The sequence below is a fragment of the Phoca vitulina genome, unplaced genomic scaffold, assembly GCF_004348235.1.
Source record: "Phoca vitulina isolate PV1807 unplaced genomic scaffold, GSC_HSeal_1.0 scaffold52, whole genome shotgun sequence".
Taxonomy (NCBI): domain Eukaryota; kingdom Metazoa; phylum Chordata; class Mammalia; order Carnivora; family Phocidae; genus Phoca; species Phoca vitulina.
In genome coordinates, this window is record NW_022589755.1 from 2944099 (window position 1) to 2961876 (window position 17778).

A 17778-nucleotide genomic window follows, 5' to 3' on the forward strand; every position below is an offset into this window, starting at 1 on the left:
TGAGGGAGGAGGGGCTGGGGGTCTGGACTCCTGGGTCTGAGGGAGGAGGGATCCATTACTGGAAGCCTCGTCCTGTTGATGGTGACTGGGGTATATCATATTTAACAAAGCACCATTCAGAATTTCTAAACCTGGAGAAAAGTCCCTGTCTCTTTATCCAATTCCTATTTGTAGGAATTTGGGTGTCCTGTTGTCATGGTCTCTGCTGAGCTCCAGATGCCCAGCTGACGACCTAACCTTTGGGAAGACGGGGGTGTCTAAGTAGCTGGATAGGTGAAGGGGCCTGCAGGGGTAGGGCTGGTGCCTTCCAGGCTCTGTCCCAGGGACATCAGGGTCTTTCCCTTGAGTGTCACAACTGCTTGTCCCCTGGGTCTGTCTCATGGCCCCTACGGGAGTCCTGCCTGCTGGGCACAAGGTGTGTGGGTGGAGCAAGGGCCGACTGCCGTGTCCTCTGCACCCCAGGCCTGCATCGATGAGAACCTGGAGGTGGTGCGCTTCCTGGTGGAGCAGGGTGCCACGGTGAACCAGGCAGACAACGAGGGCTGGACGCCCCTGCATGTGGCTGCCTCCTGTGGTTATCTGGACATCGCTAGGTAAGGCAGGGGTGGGTACATGGGATCCCATGGGGGCCGGAGCTCAGCCCCCTCAGCCCTGACCTTCCTACACCACCCCTGCCCCCAGGTACCTCCTGAGCCATGGGGCCAACATTGCCGCTGTCAACAGCGATGGGGACCTGCCCCTGGACTTGGCCGAGTCGGATGCCATGGAGGGGCTGCTGAAGGCGGAGATCGCCTACCGAGGTGGGCCCTGGGTGCTGACTGCGGGCACGGGGAGCAGACAGCCGGGGCTCAGAGGCCAGTCGCTCCGTGTCCTAGGATTCTCAGACTCTCTGTGCTTCGGTTTCCTTTCCTGTGCAGCGGGAGTGTGAGTCCTGTCCCCAGGCTTGCTCGGGACATGAAGTGAGCGATTATATACGGTGCTTGTGCCACCGCTGGGCACAGAGTAAGAGCCCGACCCGCTAGTGACCCCAGTTGTCACTTTACCCCTTGAGTAGGTGAGGAAATGAGGTGAGGTTTGTCCGGAGGTCCCTTAGGTGAGATGGTCTTCTTGAGGGGGAGTGGAGGTGTGCAGGGGTCCTGGGGGATTGGTCTTCCCACGCACAGGGTCAGTGCACTCCAGTGGTCTTTAATATGGGCCCAGGACTCCCCAAAACTTTGCATATGGTCACATTCATATTTCTAGAGAGAACATGTGTTGTTTCTAGCACATTCTCAGAGGGGCTTGTGACCAAACGTACTCCCCCCAGAACAGCCGTCTGGGACCAGCTGATGCGTGGGGTGTACGGGAAAGGCTGTGGCCTGATGGATCTGGAAGCAGAGAATACAGGTGGGGGGTGTGGTCCAGGTTCGGCGAGGCAGCCGTTGAGGTGTGAGTGCAGGGTCTGGGGGTCTGGACGGCCATGTTGCAGGTTCGGGGAGGCTGCTGTAGGGCAGGCCCTGGGGCGTTGAAGGTAACGCCCAGATCCCCGGCTTGGCTTGGGCAGGTTGAGGGAGGGCCCCGTGGGGTGGGCGTCTGGGGTCAGGGTGCCCTGCTTTGCTTAGAAGGGGGAGTGTGCAAAGCTAAGGCAGAGATGAGCTTCCCAAAGCTTCAAACTTGGAGAAAGGTTGGGGCAGTCTTTGGGGAGTGCCCACATGACCCTCACTGGGCTTCGCCGGGGGGTTTAGCAGCTCTGTGGAGATGTGCGTAGCCCGTACGGTTCTCCGTGCAAGCGTGTGGTCTGCCGGTCTTTCAGTGCGTTCAGTGTGGTGTGTCCGTCAGCACGTTGCTTTAGAGGGTTTCAGTCATCACCCCACTGCCCCCGGCCCTGGGAGACCACTCAGCTCTCTGTCCCCATGCGCTTGCCCGTCTTGGATGTTTCGTACAAATGGAATCACGCGGTATAGATGGATCGGTTTGTCTCGTTTTGGCACATCTGCAGTCCCTCTGCCTCTCCCCCTCCCCCCACTCTACATAAATAGCTCCCCCCCCCTTCCTCCCTTCCCGTTTTCTTCCCTTCCTGGCTGCCTCCCTCTTCTTTCCCAGCCATCTTGAGAACACGTTGCAGACGTGTCCCCATCCTGCCTTGGGAGCTGGTGTCTCCTCCAACAAGGACACGGCATGTCACATTGTTACTCCTCTCTCGGCCTTGGGACCTTGAGGACCTTGAGGCTATGCTCTTACTGGCTACTTGTGGCCTCCCCTCCTGTTCAGGGCCCTCCTGGAGCCATGCTCTGCCTGCCCTTGGTCCTCATGTCCCCCAGCTTCCCCTCGCCTTCCTCACCCTGCCTCGTTTACACAGCGTGTCCCTCAGCCTGCACCGGGCGGCTGCTTCTCCAGGAGGTTCAGGTCTGCATTTTTGGCAGGAACTTCCTCAGGGCGTCACTCCGGGAGACAGGCGCTGTGTGTCTGGCCCGTTGCAGTTGACGTTAGCCTTGAACCCCATGGAGAGGCATTGGCTAGGTGACTCCACTGTGGAGGCATCTTCCTTCCTTTGTGATTAGAAGTAGTCTGCAGGGCAGTGCTTGGCGGCGGCTGCCATGGGAGCCCCCGCAGCCGGGCTCAGGCCGCCGAGGCGTTCGGACAGCCGCGTGCACAGCAGCATTGTTCACAGTAACGAAAAGGTGGACGCAGCCCAGGTGTCCATCAGCGGACAAATGGATAAACGATATGTGGTATGTGCATACAGTGGAATAGTATTCAGCCTTAAAAAGGCAAGAGATTCTGACACACGCTACAGTGGGAACGAACCTTGAGGACATGCTCAGTGAGGTAAGTCAGGCACAAGAAGTACAAATACCGTATGATTCCACTTACGTGGGGAATGTGACTAAAGCGGTCACATCTGTAGAGACAAAAAGTAGAACAGGGGGCGCCAGGGGCTGGCGGAGGGGGAAATGAGGAGTTGCTGTTTAGTGGGGACTGAGTTTCAGTTTTGCTAGGTATGTGTTCTGGAGAAGGATGGTGGTGGTGGTTGTACAACAGTGTGAACGTACTTAATACCACTGAACTGTGCATTTAAAAAGGGGTTAAGATGGTAACTTCTGTGTATTTTTACCACAGTCAAAAAAAAAAAAAGAGTTTATGGGCTATGTAACTGAAGTCCAGGAATTATGCAGGCTTCAGGCATGGTTTGATCCAGGGGTACAAAGTCAAAACTATCACTGCACTGGACTCTGCATTGACCTCATAGGCAGATTCTCTCAACGGGGTACGTAGCACAGCTTCCAACAGCTCAGGCTGATACTCCAGCTGAACCAGAACTAGACTTCCTCAGTTGTCTGAGCCGCCAGCCTCGGTCTGAGCCAGCCCTGAGCCAGTCACTGGGGCAAGAGGGATGGGTGGTTAGGTCTGGTGACGTGGCCACCTACGGAGCCCCGCCGTGGGTGCAGTCACGTTGGAGCTGTGTGGGGTGGACGCAGGGTGAGGATAGTGAAGATGCTACAAAGGAGGGAGAGTAGATACCAGCAAGGCCAGCAGCAGCCCCGACATGCTGCGGATGCTGCCCCCAGCCACAGGCCAGGCCTCGGGGACACAGTCCGGCCACCGCGTCCTGTGCACACAGCACCCTCCGGCCACTTTGCCCACGGGGACACAGGACTGGGCAGGAGGGGAGCGTCTGGCAGGCCCTCCCGCCCTAGGATGAGAATCTTGTTAGCAGGTGTGAGAGGCGGGGGCCGGCACCAAAGGAAGAATGGATAAATCACTAATCGGTAAATGCATGATCTGAGCAGGGCTGGCAAGCTTTCTCTGTGAAGGACCGCACAGGAAACATTTGAGACATTGTGGGAGGTACTGTCGTGTTGCCACTGTCCCCCGTGGCTGCTTCCCCACTACAGCTGGCGGCGATGTGTAAGTGGTGGGCATGGCTGTGTTCCAATAAAACTTTATTTATAAACACAGATGCCTTCCACAATCGGCAGATCTTAGTGACAGGAAGTAGATCTGTGGTTGCCAGGGGCTGGTGGTGGGAGGTACAGGGAATGACTGCTTCGCGGGTACGAGGTTTCCTTTTGGGATGATGGGAAAGTTCTGGAAATGGATGGGGGTCAATGGTTGCACATTGTGAATCTCCTAAATGCCACTGAATTGCACAGTTTAAAATAGCAAAATCGGCACATTTTACGTTACCTTTATCTTGCCATCGCCGTAACAAGGTAAAAAACCAAACAGGTTTGCCACCCCTGGTCAGGAGCTTCATCAATAAACACAGGCAGGTCTCACCGAAAGACAGATTGCAGAAGGATGTGTATGAACGTGCTGAAGGATACTAACGTTGAATAAAAGGTCAGCAAGCCCCGCCCTTCCCTGCCCAAGGAAGGCACACGCATCTGTAATAGGATTGAAGAGGATTCCCTTTAAGGAAGTTGTGGGATGAGGAGCGTCCCTGAGTGCCCAGCACTCCCCTGGCCTCTCCACCCCGGCCTGGGCCTCCAGGTGGGCCCTCACCAACCAAACATTCCTTGAACGGCTGCCAAGCAGCCGAGTCCCTGCCAAACCGGAGACCCAGAGGTGCTCGCGTTGGACGTAAGGCCCGAGTGCCCAGGTGCCACCAGGGGGCGCAGCCGTGCCCCCGGATCTCGATGGCTTCCTGCTGCAGGGGGCCGTGCACTTTGGGATCCCGTGTGTAGACTCAGGGCAGAAGTTTACAGGATATATAGTAAGGATAAAGCCAAATGCATGTTCACGAGAGCAAGTTTGTGATGGTGGTGACCTCGGGGGCCGCAGGGAGCAGGTGAGATCGCTGAGGGGCACACGGGGTGTGTGTTGTCTCTGTCCTATTTTAACGTTTTAAACCCAAGTGGTGGTACCCTGGGGTTTTTTTGCCAGTGCTGTCCAGTGGAAAGCCAGTGTAAGCCACGAGCATACATGAAATTTTTTAAGTAGGTGCAGTTAAAATAGTAAAAAGAAACAGGTAAAATTAATTTTAATAATATATTTTTTTTAACTCCATATGCTCAAGGTGTTATCATATCAGCATTAACCAGTATAAAGAAAACTATTCAGGGTGGCTCAGTCGGTTAAGCATCCAACTCTTGATGGTGGCTCAGGTCTTGATCTTGGGGTTGTGAGATCGAGCCCCATGTTGGGCTCTGTGCCGGCTTGAGATTCTTTTTCTCCCTCTCCCTCTGCCCCTCTACCCGGCTCGTGCTCTCCTCGCTCGCTCTCTAAAAAAAAAAAAAAAAATCCATTCAGGGGTTGTTGCACGCTCTTTTCCCCCCCACACATGGAAATCCAGCGTGTACTTTACGTTCACGACACGTCTGAGTTCGGACTAGGTACGGTTCATGTGCACAGTAGCTGCGTGTGGCTGACGGCTGTTGAGCAGGACGGCTGAGCTCCATGCAGCACTTTGTTGAGTGTGAGATATCGCAGTTGGAAAAACGGTAGACACCAGTCAACTTGCAGGAGAAAGATGAGACATTCCCTAGAAATGACCGTGTTTGACTCGTGTCTCAATGGTTTATACTGTGCACACTGCGGATTCTCGGTGATGGTCAGCAGATACTATTCCAGCCTCAGGCTGCCTGTTTCGATCCAAAGTCCACTGACGTGCAAAGTCATAACTTGCCTTTTGCATCCACAAATACAGTACAACTTTTCCAGGAAACCAAAGGAAATGGTGAAAATGACCGATGGAGAAGCATGCTGGCCTCTCACCAGCTTGTCCTAGGTGACGGCATGGCTGTGAACAGGAGTCAGCTCCGGGGGAGGAAAGAAGCTGTAGCCTCAGGGACACAGACCCTCTGGTGGCTCCTGGCTTGGTTTGCCCTACTCACGGGTGACAGAGATGGTCGCGACAAAGTGCGTGAAGATGCAGGGCTAAGGATTTTACTGGTGATGCTAGGGAGAGTCAGATGTCATCAGATGCTGGGTTTGCTCTGTAAACTTGAGGTTTTATACTTAAAGATAACGATAAAGGTGGCACTTTGGTTGAAATGGGAGAAGGCCTGCGATCGTTCTCCCCGCCCCCAGCAGCGACCTGGAACCCAGGTGGGGAAATCCAGGTCGTCCGAGTCCCAGAGGAGCAGGCCGACTGAGAGGGACCAGGCAGGGCTGCAGCCCCATGCCTCCTGGAGCTGGAGGCGTGAGTCCCACCTAATGCCCCTTCTTGTCCTCCCAGGTGTGGATGTGGAGGCGGCCAAACGGGCCGAGGAGGAATTACTGCTTCATGACACCAGGTGCTGGCTGAACGGGGGTGCCATGCCAGAGGCCCGGCACCCCCGAACGGGGGCCTCTGCCCTGCACGTGGCCGCTGCTAAGGGCTACATCGAAGTGATGAGGTGAGCTGGGCTGGCGTAGTCCTCCCTTTTCCCTGCTCTTTGCCTTGGGCCCATGTGTTCCTTCTCTCAGCCTTACACCTTCCTGTGGATTTTTTAAGTTACGTATGTAGGCTGAGTATTTCCCTTTAAGTACAGCTTTGCCGTGTCCACAGGTCCTGATGTGTAGGCTCTTCACTGTCATTCAGTTTAAAACATTTCCAGCTGGTAGTCTTTTTTCTGTGACCCATGGATTATCTAGAAGTATGTCATTAATTTCAGATGCATGGGATTTTCTAGTCATCGTTTCATTACTCGTTTCCTGGCTGGATCGCACTGTGCTTAGACAGTGGGTGCTGTATGATTCCAGATTTCTGAAATCCTCTGAGGTTTGCTTTATACCCCAGTACGTGTGAGATGGGAAAGAGCCGTGCTGTTAATATAGCGTTCTATATAGGTTATTAGGCCAGCTTTGTAGTTGTGCTATTTAAATTCTCTGTGTTCTTAGAGATTTTTTTTTCCGTCTGCCTACTCTGTCAGTTACTATGAGAGGTGTAAAAAAAAATTTTTTTTCAAGATTTAATTTTTAAGTAATCTCTCCACCCAGCGTGGGGCTCAGATTTACAACCCTGAGATTGAGTCACATGCTCTACAATTGAGCCAGCCAGGCATCTCCTAAAATTTCCTATTACGCTTGTGGATTTTGCTTGTTCATCCTTTAGTTCTAGCAGTCTTTATTTCTGTATTTCAAAGCCAGGTTATCTGGCGCGTATGTATTTTACATTGCATGTATTCAAACAGCGCATGTTCCTCACCTGGGCCTCGTCTGTGTTTGGCTGCCTCACCCCTTTCTATTGGGGTGGTTGATTCCAGTTGTTATCCTCAGACTCCCTCTTCTCTCTTTGTGATTTATACTTTATTTTTAGTCTGAAAGTGGAGTAGAGATGAATCCCTCATCTCTGCTCACTTCTGTGTTGGACTTTTAGGCAGGTCTTCCAGTGAGGAGTAGCTCCAGGCTCATGTCCTAGTTACTCACCTGCTCTGAAAGTAGAATGCTTTGTCCTCTGTACTTGCAGCAAAAGATCTGGTCTGATGCTCGTGGACCGCGTTGGGCACTTGCCCGTCTCAGAGCTAGTCCCTGTGGCAAGGGGGATGGGATACTGTAAATGGTCAGGCCCAGTCATGCGCTTAGCCCTTCCCTGTTCTGCCTATGGCTTCCACCCCTGAGTCTCAGGTGGCTGCTTCACCTCCTGCCATCGCATCTGTATCCCAGACCCCAGAAAGGAGGAGACGGCAAAAGGAGCAAATGTCAGTTTCCTTTTAGAAGAACAATCCAGGAGGGACATGCACACTTAACGCTGACACCCCATTTGCCAGACCACCTGGCATTTACCTGGTATTGCCACCATCCCAGTTACTCACCTGGCCACTCACAGCTGCCAGGGAGACCGGGACATTCCTCTTCAGTCAGGTGACAGTGTGGCCAGCCGAGAGTCGACATTGTTACTAACAGGAGGAGAGTCCCTATTTGGGGGCAGCCTCACTCTCTGCCCCAGAACTGGAATGCTTTGGATGCAGACATATTCTCTGAGTCTCATTTCATTACTGCCCCTCAGATTGGCTTCTATTTACAACTAAACCCATCAACTGCATTTTTAGGACAACGTAACTGACATTCTCCTCATTGGAGATGAATGACAGAGTAGAGGTGTGCACTGTGCAGTCATTTAATGTGATTCACTCAGCACTGACTTACTGAGCACCTGCTGTATGCCAGGCCGTCTTTTAGGGCTGGGGATACACGGGCCAATGGGACAGGTCTGGGCCCATGTGCAGCCCCCAGCTTCGCTGGGGAGACAGGTGAGCAAGGAAGCAGGCCAGATCCGAGGGCCCTGAGTGCATGGAGGGGCTGCCATTCTCCACGCTGGTGACCTGGGGCTGGATGACTCCAGGTTCATCGTACGTCATTGAGCAGCATCCCTGGGCTCTACGCTGGGTGCCAGGAACACCCCCACCACAGTCATGACAACCAGCCATATCTGGGCATCGCCGAGTGCCCCCGGGCGGCCAGCACTGTCCCTGGTTGAAACCACGGGCCTAGAAGGATATAAATAGGGCAGTGGGAGGAGTGAATGGCACGAGCTCTGGCCTGGGGACAGCTGGTGACCGAGCACGTGAGCCTCCACCCCCAGACAGAGGGCCAAAGGGGGGCGTCCTTGGGGAGATAGCGGGCGCCCAGTGTGGCTGCAGCAGGTGAGCTCCGGGAAGGTGAGTGGCGAGGTCAGCAGGGCCACACAGGGGTGCTTTGATTCGAAAAGCCTCCTTGTTAAGTATCTCCTCTCTCCATCCTCTCACCTTGCATTAGCTCTTTCCCACTGACACAGAGCCTGATACCACCTGTGCAGAATTGCCCTGGGCCTGTAACCCTGCCTTCCCCCAAAACCTGTGCTCTGAGATGCTGATTATCGTAGACTCATCAAAGCCAGGCTTCCTCAACCTCGCCACTCGTGGCGTTTTGGACCAGATCAGCCTTTGCTGTGGGGCCATCCTCCGCACTGTAGGATGTTGGTAGGATCCCTGGCACGCACCCCCAAGTTGTGACAACCAGCAACGTGTCCAGACGCTGCCGGGTGGTCCTGGTGGGCAGTATCGCCTTGGCTGAGAACTGCCACCCTCAGCCGGCGGGTTCCTGGAACAGTACTGCCCCGAGGCTGTTCCTTCTGGGGCCTCAGCCTTTTCACAGGCTCTGGGGCTGTCTGTCCCACAACCAGGGGTGACAGTCCAGAGAGTGTACCCCCTCCTGCAAGTACAAGGAGCAGGGTTCTGGAGGCCACCTGCTGGCTGGGGGAGGGGCTCTTCACCACCTGCCTGGGATCGGTTCAGTGATGTCATGGGTCACAGCGCCGCGAGCCCTTGTCAGCCGTGGGTGCAGAACCCCTGTCTTGGTCCTTGACTGTAAGCCTTCCTGGCCCCCAGACTGCTCCTTCAGGCTGGCTACGACCCGGAGCTCCGGGATGGGGACGGCTGGACCCCCCTGCATGCGGCGGCCCACTGGGGTGTGGAGGATGCCTGCCGCCTGCTGGCTGAGCACGGTGGGGGCATGGATTCGCTGACCCACGCGGTGAGGGCCAGGCTGCTTGGCGATGGTGGGGAGTGAGGGTGGGGAGTGAGGGTGGGGAGGGGGAGGGCCCCCCCTCACTTCCTTCATCCTCTGCCCCCTCTCTTCCTCCCCCTCCATCAGGGGCAGCGTCCCTGTGACCTGGCTGATGAAGAGGTGCTGAGTCTGTTGGAGGAGCTGGCCCGGAAGCAGGAGGATGTGAGTCTCAGGCGCGCCCTCCCTCCTGGCAGCCCGCCGAGGGAGGCCTCCCTGCTCCTTCCCAGCTGGTGACAGTCAGGAAGAGGAGTTGGGGGGAGGGGATGGGGTCTGGGGCCCAGTCACACCTTGGGATACAGATGACGATTATCTGTCCCAGGCTCAGGCTGGGCCTCATCAGCCCTGGGATGCAGCCCAACCAGCACGGAGCCAGGCCTTGTTGCTGGAAAATTGCAGAGTGAAGGGATGAACGGCCTGGACTCTGGGCTCTGAATCACGGCTCTGCCATGGATTTGCTGTGTGAGCTCGGGCTGGTCACTTAACGCCTCTGAGCCTCCGTTTCCTCACCTGTAAAATGGGGATAATGGTGTGTGCACCTTTATGAGGAGTTGTGTGGAGCATGTGCTATCCTACGAGGAGTATGTATGTTACTGAACAAGGACATTTAGAACGCTGCTCGGCACATGGTAAGCCCTGTTGGTAGCAAGCAGCATCTCCTGGGGGCCAGGCCCTAGCCTGGAGCTTCCTGTGAGTGGCAGGTAGATGGACACAGATCCCTCTGTTTAAAGGTTGGTCATGGTTCTGGCTTGGTGGTCGGCTTCTCAGACCCAGGGCACGTGCTCGGGTTTGAGGGAACAGCATGTGCCAAGCCTGAGGCAGGGGAGCCCTGGGACATGGGCACACCTGAAGGACCTTGAATGCCAGGCTGAGGAGCAGCGTGGGGCTGAGGGTGAAGATGATGGGGCCACAGCGGGGTTTGTAGAGGGTGAGGCAGGGTCAGCCCTCGGGGAGGGGGAGAACAGATCTGTATGCGCGTCTCCATCCTGGAGGGGAATCCTCCCGCACATGGGGCTTGCCTGGATAGGCCGGGGGCGGGGAATGACTGGCTGTTCTAAGGAAGGAACTGTTGTGCAGAGGCTGGGCCAGTGCCCAGCGAGCCGTAGAGGAGGCAGGGGCTCCTGGGTCTGAGCACCAGGCCAGTGTCCCTGGTGAGCAGGGCACCCTGGGAGGTAAGAGGGGACGAGACCAGAGGTGGGTGTGAGGACTCGAGGGGCCGCGTGCCGCACAGCCATCTGCAGCGCGCTCCGCTGAGCCCACAGACCCTCCACGCCCACCCCTGGAGCGGACAGCGTCCTTGAGCCTAGACGAGCAGAGCTGGTGTGCTGGCCTGGACGCTGGGGCTGTGGGGCCCTGCCAGCAGCCTGCTTTCTCCCTTGCAGCTGCGGAACCAGAAGGAGGCCTCCCAGAGCAGAAGTCAGGAGCCCCAGGTGCCTTCCAGCAGCAAACACCGAAGGTAGTAGGCGGGCACGTGGGTGGGTGGGCTGGAGTCTCCCAGGGCTTGGACCCCAACACCCTGCCCTTCCCACCAGAAGCTCTGTGTGTCGTCTGAGCAGCCGAGAGAAGATCTCCCTCCAGGATCTGTCCAAGGAACGCCGGCCTGGGGGTGCGGGGGGGCCGCCAATACAGGACGAGGATGAGGGAGAAGAAGGCCTCACCGGTGAGGGGCCAGGTCTGGGTTTCTGAATCTAGGAAGAGGAAGCTGGAGCCTGGACTCCTGGGGTTGGGGAAGGAGGGGCTGGGGGGCCTGGACTCCCAGGTCTGAGGGAGGAGGGGTCTGGGGGCCTGGACTCCTGGGTCTGAGGGAGGAGGGGCTGGGGTCTGGACTCCTAGGTCTGAGGGAGGAGGGGGCTGGGGACCTGGACTCCTGGGTCTGAGGGAGGAGGGGGCTGAGGGTCTAGACTCCTGGGTCTGAGGGAGGAGGGGGCTGGGGGCCTGGACTCCTGGGTCTGAGGGAGGAGGGGGCTGGGGTCTGGACTCCTGGGTCTGAGGGAGGAGGGGCTGGGGGCCTGGACTCCTGGGTCTGAGGGAGGAGGGGGCTGGGGGCCTGGACTCCTGGGTCTGAGGGAGGAGGGGCTGGTTCTGAGAGGCAGCTGGTGTCTCCCTTTTCCTACTCCGCAGAGCCACCGCCTCCAGAATCCAGAACTGTCAATGGAGTGTCTTCCCCACCACCCCCTAGCCCTCAGGGCCCCATGGTGAGTCTGGATGCCCTGGACGGTCATGCTGTTTTGAGAGGGCAGGGAGGGATGCCAGGAGCCTGCAACCCCTTCTCAGGGTAGGTAGGATGAAGATTACAGTTTCCAGAGTTCCCGGGACCAGCTGAGTGGTTTTTTCTGGCCGCACCCTCCAGGGGCTGATGGGAATTACAGTTTGTGTGGTCCTTCTGGGGTAACACTTGAAGTCTCTGGGAAGGATGCTTTCTCCGTAACTGAGACCTTTCTCTTCCCCAGCCCCCAGAAGGGGCCCCTTTCTCCAGGCGCTTTGGCCTCCAGAAGACGGGAAGCTCTGGTGCCCTGGGTCCCACAGACGGGCGGGGGGCCGAGGGCACCCCTGGGGCTGGGCTGCAGCGCTCAGCTTCCTCCTCTCGGTTGGAAGGGACCTCTGTTCAGGTGAGTGGGGTGAGGGGCAGGGGACCAAGCCCTGCCTCGTCGAGGAGAATGTCCTCTCCCATCTTTGTCTCTTTGCACAGGCCAAGGAGCCCCGTCTTGCCAGAATTACGCCTACGCCCTCCCGTAAGGTGCCGGAGCCCTCTGCCCTGTGAGTACCAACCCAGGGCCTGGGCCTGTCGGGGTGGGGGGCAGGTCTGGGTTACAACCTCTTCAGTCCCTTTGCTCTGTGGGGTCTCTGCCCCGACCACTCTTTGCCTCCATTTTCCTTCTGGTGCATCAAGTAAAAGCTTACAGTTAAGCTTGTAAGGACACAATGACATGACTTCCTGTTGCCTCTGTCTGCACCTCCCCCCCCACCTTTCTGACACAGGCATGCTCCTGCCCCTGGGCCTTTGCAGCCCCCTCCCCGGCCGCCTGGCTTGCTTCTGCCCTTCCTCAGGTCTGTGTGTGTCCCCTTCTGGGTGAGGCCCACTCTGACCCCCTGCTCATGCTGTCTGCACATGCACGCCCTCCCCCCTCCTGTCAGCGCTCTGTTTCTCAGAGTCCTTTCGCCTTCCGGCGTGTTATATGGTGTACACGGTTTTTTACGCTTATTGTTTGTTCTGCATCTTTTCTGTTCATACTTGACTCATCGGGGCAGAGATAATTTTCTTCTGCTCACTGCTGCATTTCCAGCACCTGCCACGTAACTCGAGCTTGAGTAATAATATTTGTTGGATGAATGAATTCACACAGGTTTGAGATCTCCAGGCGCCCTCCCTTGGATAATTCCACTCCTCCCTCCAGGATTCCGGAGCCTGAATCCCCAGTGAAGCCCAATGTCCCTGTAGCCTCTACAGTGCCCCCAGCTGACTCCCGGGACCGGCGGAGGTGAAGAGGCAGGGGGTGGGAAGCTCTTTCTCCCTGGCTGGGAAAAACTACATGGCCCAGGCCTGGGTCCTCAGGGCCCCCGGCAGGCACTCCCTAGGGGGGAGTTTGTCCCAGGGTCCGCTGTGAGTTGACAGTCCTCTGGCAGAACTTAGCTTCCCTGAAGGGTGTCAGCCATGGAACGGGAGCAGGGCTCAAAGGAACCCTCCCTGAAGTTGGGACCTTTCACTCAGGTCCTACCAGATGCCTGTGCGGGATGAGGAATCTGAATCCCAGCGGAAAGCTCGCTCTCGCCTCATGCGCCAGTCTCGGAGGTCCACACAGGTGTGGGCGTGGGCTGGGGCCTGGGCTCCTGGATCCTGGGAAAAGGGGGTCGGGGCTCAAACTCTTGTGGGTCTGGGAAGGAGAGGCTGGGTGCCTGGACTCCTGGGTCTGAGGGAGGAGGGGGCTGGGGGCCTGGACTCCTGGGTCTGAGGGAGGAGGGGCTGGGGGCCTGGACTCCTGGGTCTGAGGGAGGGGGCTGGGGGCCTGGACTCGTGGGTCAGAGGGAGGAGGGGCTGGGGGCCTGGACTCCTGGGTCTGAGGGAAGAGGGGCTGGGGTCTGGACTCCTGGGTCAGAGGGAGGAGGGGGCTGGGGGCCTGGACTCCTGGTTCTGAGGGAGGAGGGGCTGGGGGCCTAGACTCCTAGGTCTGAGGGAGGAGGGCCCGAGGGCTTGAACTCAGTCCTGGGGGGCTGGGCCCTGAGCTCGGGGACCCCTGACTACCCCCGCACTGCAGGGTGTGACTCTGACCGACCTGAAGGAAGCAGAGAAGGTAGCAGGGAAGGCCCCAGAGCCAGAGAAGTCGAGCCTACAGAGCCTGGTGAGAGGGATCAGGTGAGCAGGTGGTGGGTGGTATAAGACACCCATGTCTTCTGATCTCTCTGACCTCCCTGCCCTTCTCCCCCAGGACCCATCTGGGCGTCCCCGAATCCCTGGGGTGGAGAACTCTGACGGCCCTGACCAGAGAGGTGAGGTCTGGTCTCTGGGACGAGGTCCTCCCGCTCCCTGGCCTCCCCATCTCTCCTGCTGCAGTTTTCCTGGGGGTTGGGCTAGGGATCCTGACAACGCAGGGAGGCCCCCCCGCCCCCCCCCCTCGGTTTCTGGGCTGATTCCTGCCCCTCCCCCCAGCAGAGGCGCCTGACGGGCAGGGGCAGGGACCACAGGCCGCCAGGGAGCATCGCAGAGTCGGCAAGGAGTGGAGGGGGCTTGCGGAGGTGAGGGGTGGGGCCAGGCCCGGGCGGGGCGAGCTGGGCTATGGGTGGGCCTTGGAGGCAGGGTGGTGGGCCAGACTCCCCTCCCGGCATGAGGCTGAACCCCACCTCCGCCCGCAGGGGGAGGAGGCGGAGCTGGCCGACCGCAGCCCAGAGTCCAGGTACGGGGTGGGCCGGGAAGGGTTTGGGCTTGTCTGTCGGGCCGCAGAGAGCCCCGCTGACGCCCCGCCCACCTCCACCCCAGCACTTCGGAGCGCGGCCCCTCACCTCGCCGGCAGCGGGACCCCGCGCCAGCATCGGACGAACCCGATGGAGGCTTCAGGAAGGTTCGCAGCTCCACCCCACCGTCGATCCGGCCTCTGTCCACCTGCCCTTCCACCCTTTGGGGCTGTGCCTGCCGCATCCCCACACCCCGCCCTTCCCGGCGGCCTCGCTGAGCTGCGTGCGGGTCGCTGAGCTGCGTGCGGCTGGCAAGCCTGACCCTGTCCCCCCCCCCCCGGCCCCCCCAGCTGTACTCAGAGCTGCGCAGTGAGAATGAGAGGCTTCGGGAGGCCCTGACCGAGACCACGCTGCGCCTGGCACAGCTCAAGGTGGAGCTAGAGCGCGCCGCGCAGGTGAGGCGCCGAGGCCCCGGAGGTTTTCCCGCGCTGGCCCAGCGCTGGCCCAGGTGTGCCTGTGCCGGGGCTCAGGACCCCTGGGCTGGGGGGCAGGGCCTGCGGGGCGTGCTGGGACCCGTGGGGGTGGGGCTGGATGATGAGGGATAGGGCCGGAGAGCCTGGACGGCTGTCCCTGTCCCCGCGCTGGCGTCCTCCCTCCCGGTCTTTGTGGTTTGGATGTTTGAGCCTTGTGCTTCTTCTGTTCTCGCCAGAGGCAGGAGCGCTTTGCAGAGAGACCAGCCCTTCTGGAGCTGGAGAGATTCGTGAGTAGGAGCACCTGAGGTGGGGGCCCATGTGTCCCCAGTCTTACATACCCATGTGGGTCTGAAGAAGGCCTTCTGCCCTCTCCCCACCCTTCCCAGCCTTACATGATCGCTGCCCGGCCCCCCCCCCAGTCCCTGGGTCTCATGTCTACCATTTATTCCAGGAGCGCAGGGCCCTGGAGCGAAAGGCCGCCGAGCTCGAGGAGGAGCTAAAGGTGAATACTAAGGGGGCGCTGTGGACAGGGGGTTCCACGGGCCCAGGGCCGCCCGGCTGACCCCTCCCCTCCCACAGGCCCTGTCCGACCTCCGGGCTGACAACCAGAGGCTCAAGGATGAGAACGCAGCCCTGATCCGTGTCATCAGCAAACTCTCTAAGTGACTCTGGAGGAGGACCTTCCCCCATACCCGTATTTATACAGCTGCTTCTGCCACACGCATCCCTTCCCCTGTGTGAGCACGAGTGATAGGGCTCCCAGGGGCTCTCGGAGAAGCCATAGCCTCCCTTCGGGGCCTCCAGACTGTGAGGGGAGTACAGAGTCCCCAGGAGCCAAGGGGGGGCCCCCTGAGGCCGGGATGGAGGCGAGAGGCCGAGCCAGGTAGGGAGACGTTGCTGAGGGGGGCTCGGGGCTGGAGGTGGGACCAGGGAGGAACTGAGGACCAGGAAGTGCCAGGACCAGTAGCCAGGACCAGAGTGACCACCGGAGGTCCCCCTCTCACGTGTGATGCCACCCGTCACCCCTCCCGTTCCTGAACAGGGATCCGAGAACGTGCCAAGAGTCCCGCCCGCCTCCGCCAGGTGGGCCTGTATATAGGGTCCGTGTGCAATAGGGAGGGATGTCTCTATTTTTTGCTGCCCCCTCCCCGCCCACTGTCAGGGGCAGGGGGAGAAGATATTTTCGAGACAAAGCACAGGCACCACAAATAAAAGTCGTGAAGTTGCCACACAGTGACTGTGTCCCCAGCTGGGGGGGGAGCGCAGCGCTTCCGTGTTCATCTGTGCTCGTCCGTGGGGCTGGGGTGCCAGGGGGTGGGGGGAAGGCTTTCAGGAGGGTGGCCAGCTGGAGCCGTGGCCTCGAGCCAGGGCTGACAAGGTCCCCCTGGTCCCCGAGTAGCCTGGGGCAGGGCAGGAACCGTCAGCTGGCTCAGAGGCCAGGGCTCCTCTCAGGCTTGGAGCTTGGCTCTCACCCGCAGTGCTTATGAAACAAATTTGAGCCAGTTGCCAACATTTAAAATTTGGGCTCATTCATTTTTAAAAACCCTAGAATTCTGGCTTTTCTGGAAATAGGACTGGGATAGTAGGAGCTCTTCAGTGCGGCATGGGCACGGGGGGCTGGGGCGGAGGAGGGGGCGTGCTTTCATTCCCGGTCGTGTTCTCCTTTCCAGGCCCCGTCCTACCTCCTGGTGATTCCGTAGTGAGGGGAGTGGTAAAGACCTGACACGGGGGAGGAGGAGAGGCCTGCCGTGAGGAAAGGAGGGGGGTCTCAGGCGGCGGGGCGTCTGTGTGCGCAGGGTCCGTAGCAGCCACTGAGTCAGCCCCCCGGAAAGCCGGCACAGGCAGGTACTCGCAGGTGTCCGGGAAGGAGCCATGGAGGTGCTTAAGGGAGCAGCAGGGACAGTCCCTCGGGCGGAGGTGTACCTGAACTGTGGAGGTGCAGGAAGCAGCCTGTGTGGCCAGAGAACTAGGAGGGGTGAGGTTGGAGAGGCGATGGCAAGGACTCGAACGGTGAGGTGGGACCTAGGTTTTAACAGGTCCCTTTGGCTGCTGCCTTGACAACAGTCCGGGGGATGACAGTGAGGGACAGAACAGAAACAGGGAGCCCCGCTGCCATGATCTCAGCAAGGAGTTGGGGGGGGGTTCTGGAAATGGTGAGAGACTGTGAGGCTCTGAATAGTGGAGGGGACAGCAGCCTGCAGGGCCTGACAGGCTGCACTGGGCTAGGACAGGGCTCGGGCCTGCCTTGTCCAACCCTGGAGCTTGGACTCTAGCTGGTGGGGGGCAGAGAGGGACAGAATCAGAGCTCCTGCATGCCCAGGACTGGGTCTCATCTCGTCTGATTTTGGAGGGCATCGTGGAGGGGGGGTGCTTAGGTAGAAGGTAGCAGGAACTGGGAGTGGGGAGGCTTGGCAGTGGGCATCCTGGGGACAGGGAAGGGGTCACCGGACGAGAGGAAAGGGCTGTCTTCCTAAAGCTGGGGGAGCAGCCAGTCTGAATGAGTCTGGGATCCAGAGAAAACCCATCCTAAACCACCCGTGCTAGCTGTCTGGACAATGGGAAAAGTTACCAACAGCAAAGAGGACGAGGAGCTGGCTGCTCTTGAGGTGGGCAGCCTCTGGTTAGGCTGTGACCTCCCAGGAGAACAGTGGCCAGGAAGCCTGTGGCACATTCAGGAGGCAGCCCCTTCTTTGTCCCCTACCACCTGCCAGGGGCCCAGCCACAAAGGGAAATGGATGCTGGGAGGTGAGTGCAGGCTTCCCCCAAGGGGGTATTTGAGCTGCAGCAGGAAGGCTAACTGGCAGTTCACCAGGCAGGAAACCACTGTTCCAGCCAGCGGAAAACATGCACAACCCCAGTGGTTGAGGGAGCTTGGGGGTGTTTGGAGAAGGGCAGGACCAGAGTGCGTGGGGTGGGGTAGGGACCAAACCTCTCAGGGCCTTAAACACTAGGCTCTGGGGCGAGGGGGGCC

The 17778-nt window shown here is 58.7% G+C and overlaps 1 protein-coding gene across 3 annotated transcripts in view; it reads left to right on the top strand.

Annotated features, from left to right (window-relative positions):
* The window catches only part of PPP1R12C (protein phosphatase 1 regulatory subunit 12C), a 22816-nt gene extending 6767 nt beyond the window's left edge, over positions 1-16049 (top strand). The window contains exons 2-22 of one of the 3 annotated variants that reach the window (XM_032388763.1): positions 463-593; positions 682-800; positions 6161-6320; positions 9273-9417; positions 9538-9612; positions 10830-10903; positions 10980-11107; positions 11569-11642; positions 11898-12056; positions 12137-12204; positions 12792-12926; positions 13157-13247; positions 13701-13784; positions 13872-13932; positions 14093-14178; positions 14296-14336; positions 14420-14501; positions 14685-14789; positions 15044-15094; positions 15259-15309; positions 15387-16049. In XM_032388763.1, the coding sequence (XP_032244654.1) occupies positions 463-593; positions 682-800; positions 6161-6320; positions 9273-9417; positions 9538-9612; positions 10830-10903; positions 10980-11107; positions 11569-11642; positions 11898-12056; positions 12137-12204; positions 12792-12926; positions 13157-13247; positions 13701-13784; positions 13872-13932; positions 14093-14178; positions 14296-14336; positions 14420-14501; positions 14685-14789; positions 15044-15094; positions 15259-15309; positions 15387-15473 (2007 nt within the window). In that variant the 3' untranslated portion in view covers positions 15474-16049. The remainder of the gene's footprint in view (positions 1-462; positions 594-681; positions 801-6160; positions 6321-9272; positions 9418-9537; positions 9613-10829; positions 10904-10979; positions 11108-11568; positions 11643-11897; positions 12057-12136; positions 12205-12791; positions 12927-13156; positions 13248-13700; positions 13785-13871; positions 13933-14092; positions 14179-14295; positions 14337-14419; positions 14502-14684; positions 14790-15043; positions 15095-15258; positions 15310-15386) is intronic. The other 2 variants (XM_032388764.1, XM_032388765.1) reach the window with 2 other exon arrangements.
* The last annotated feature ends 1729 nt before the right edge of the window (positions 16050-17778 follow it).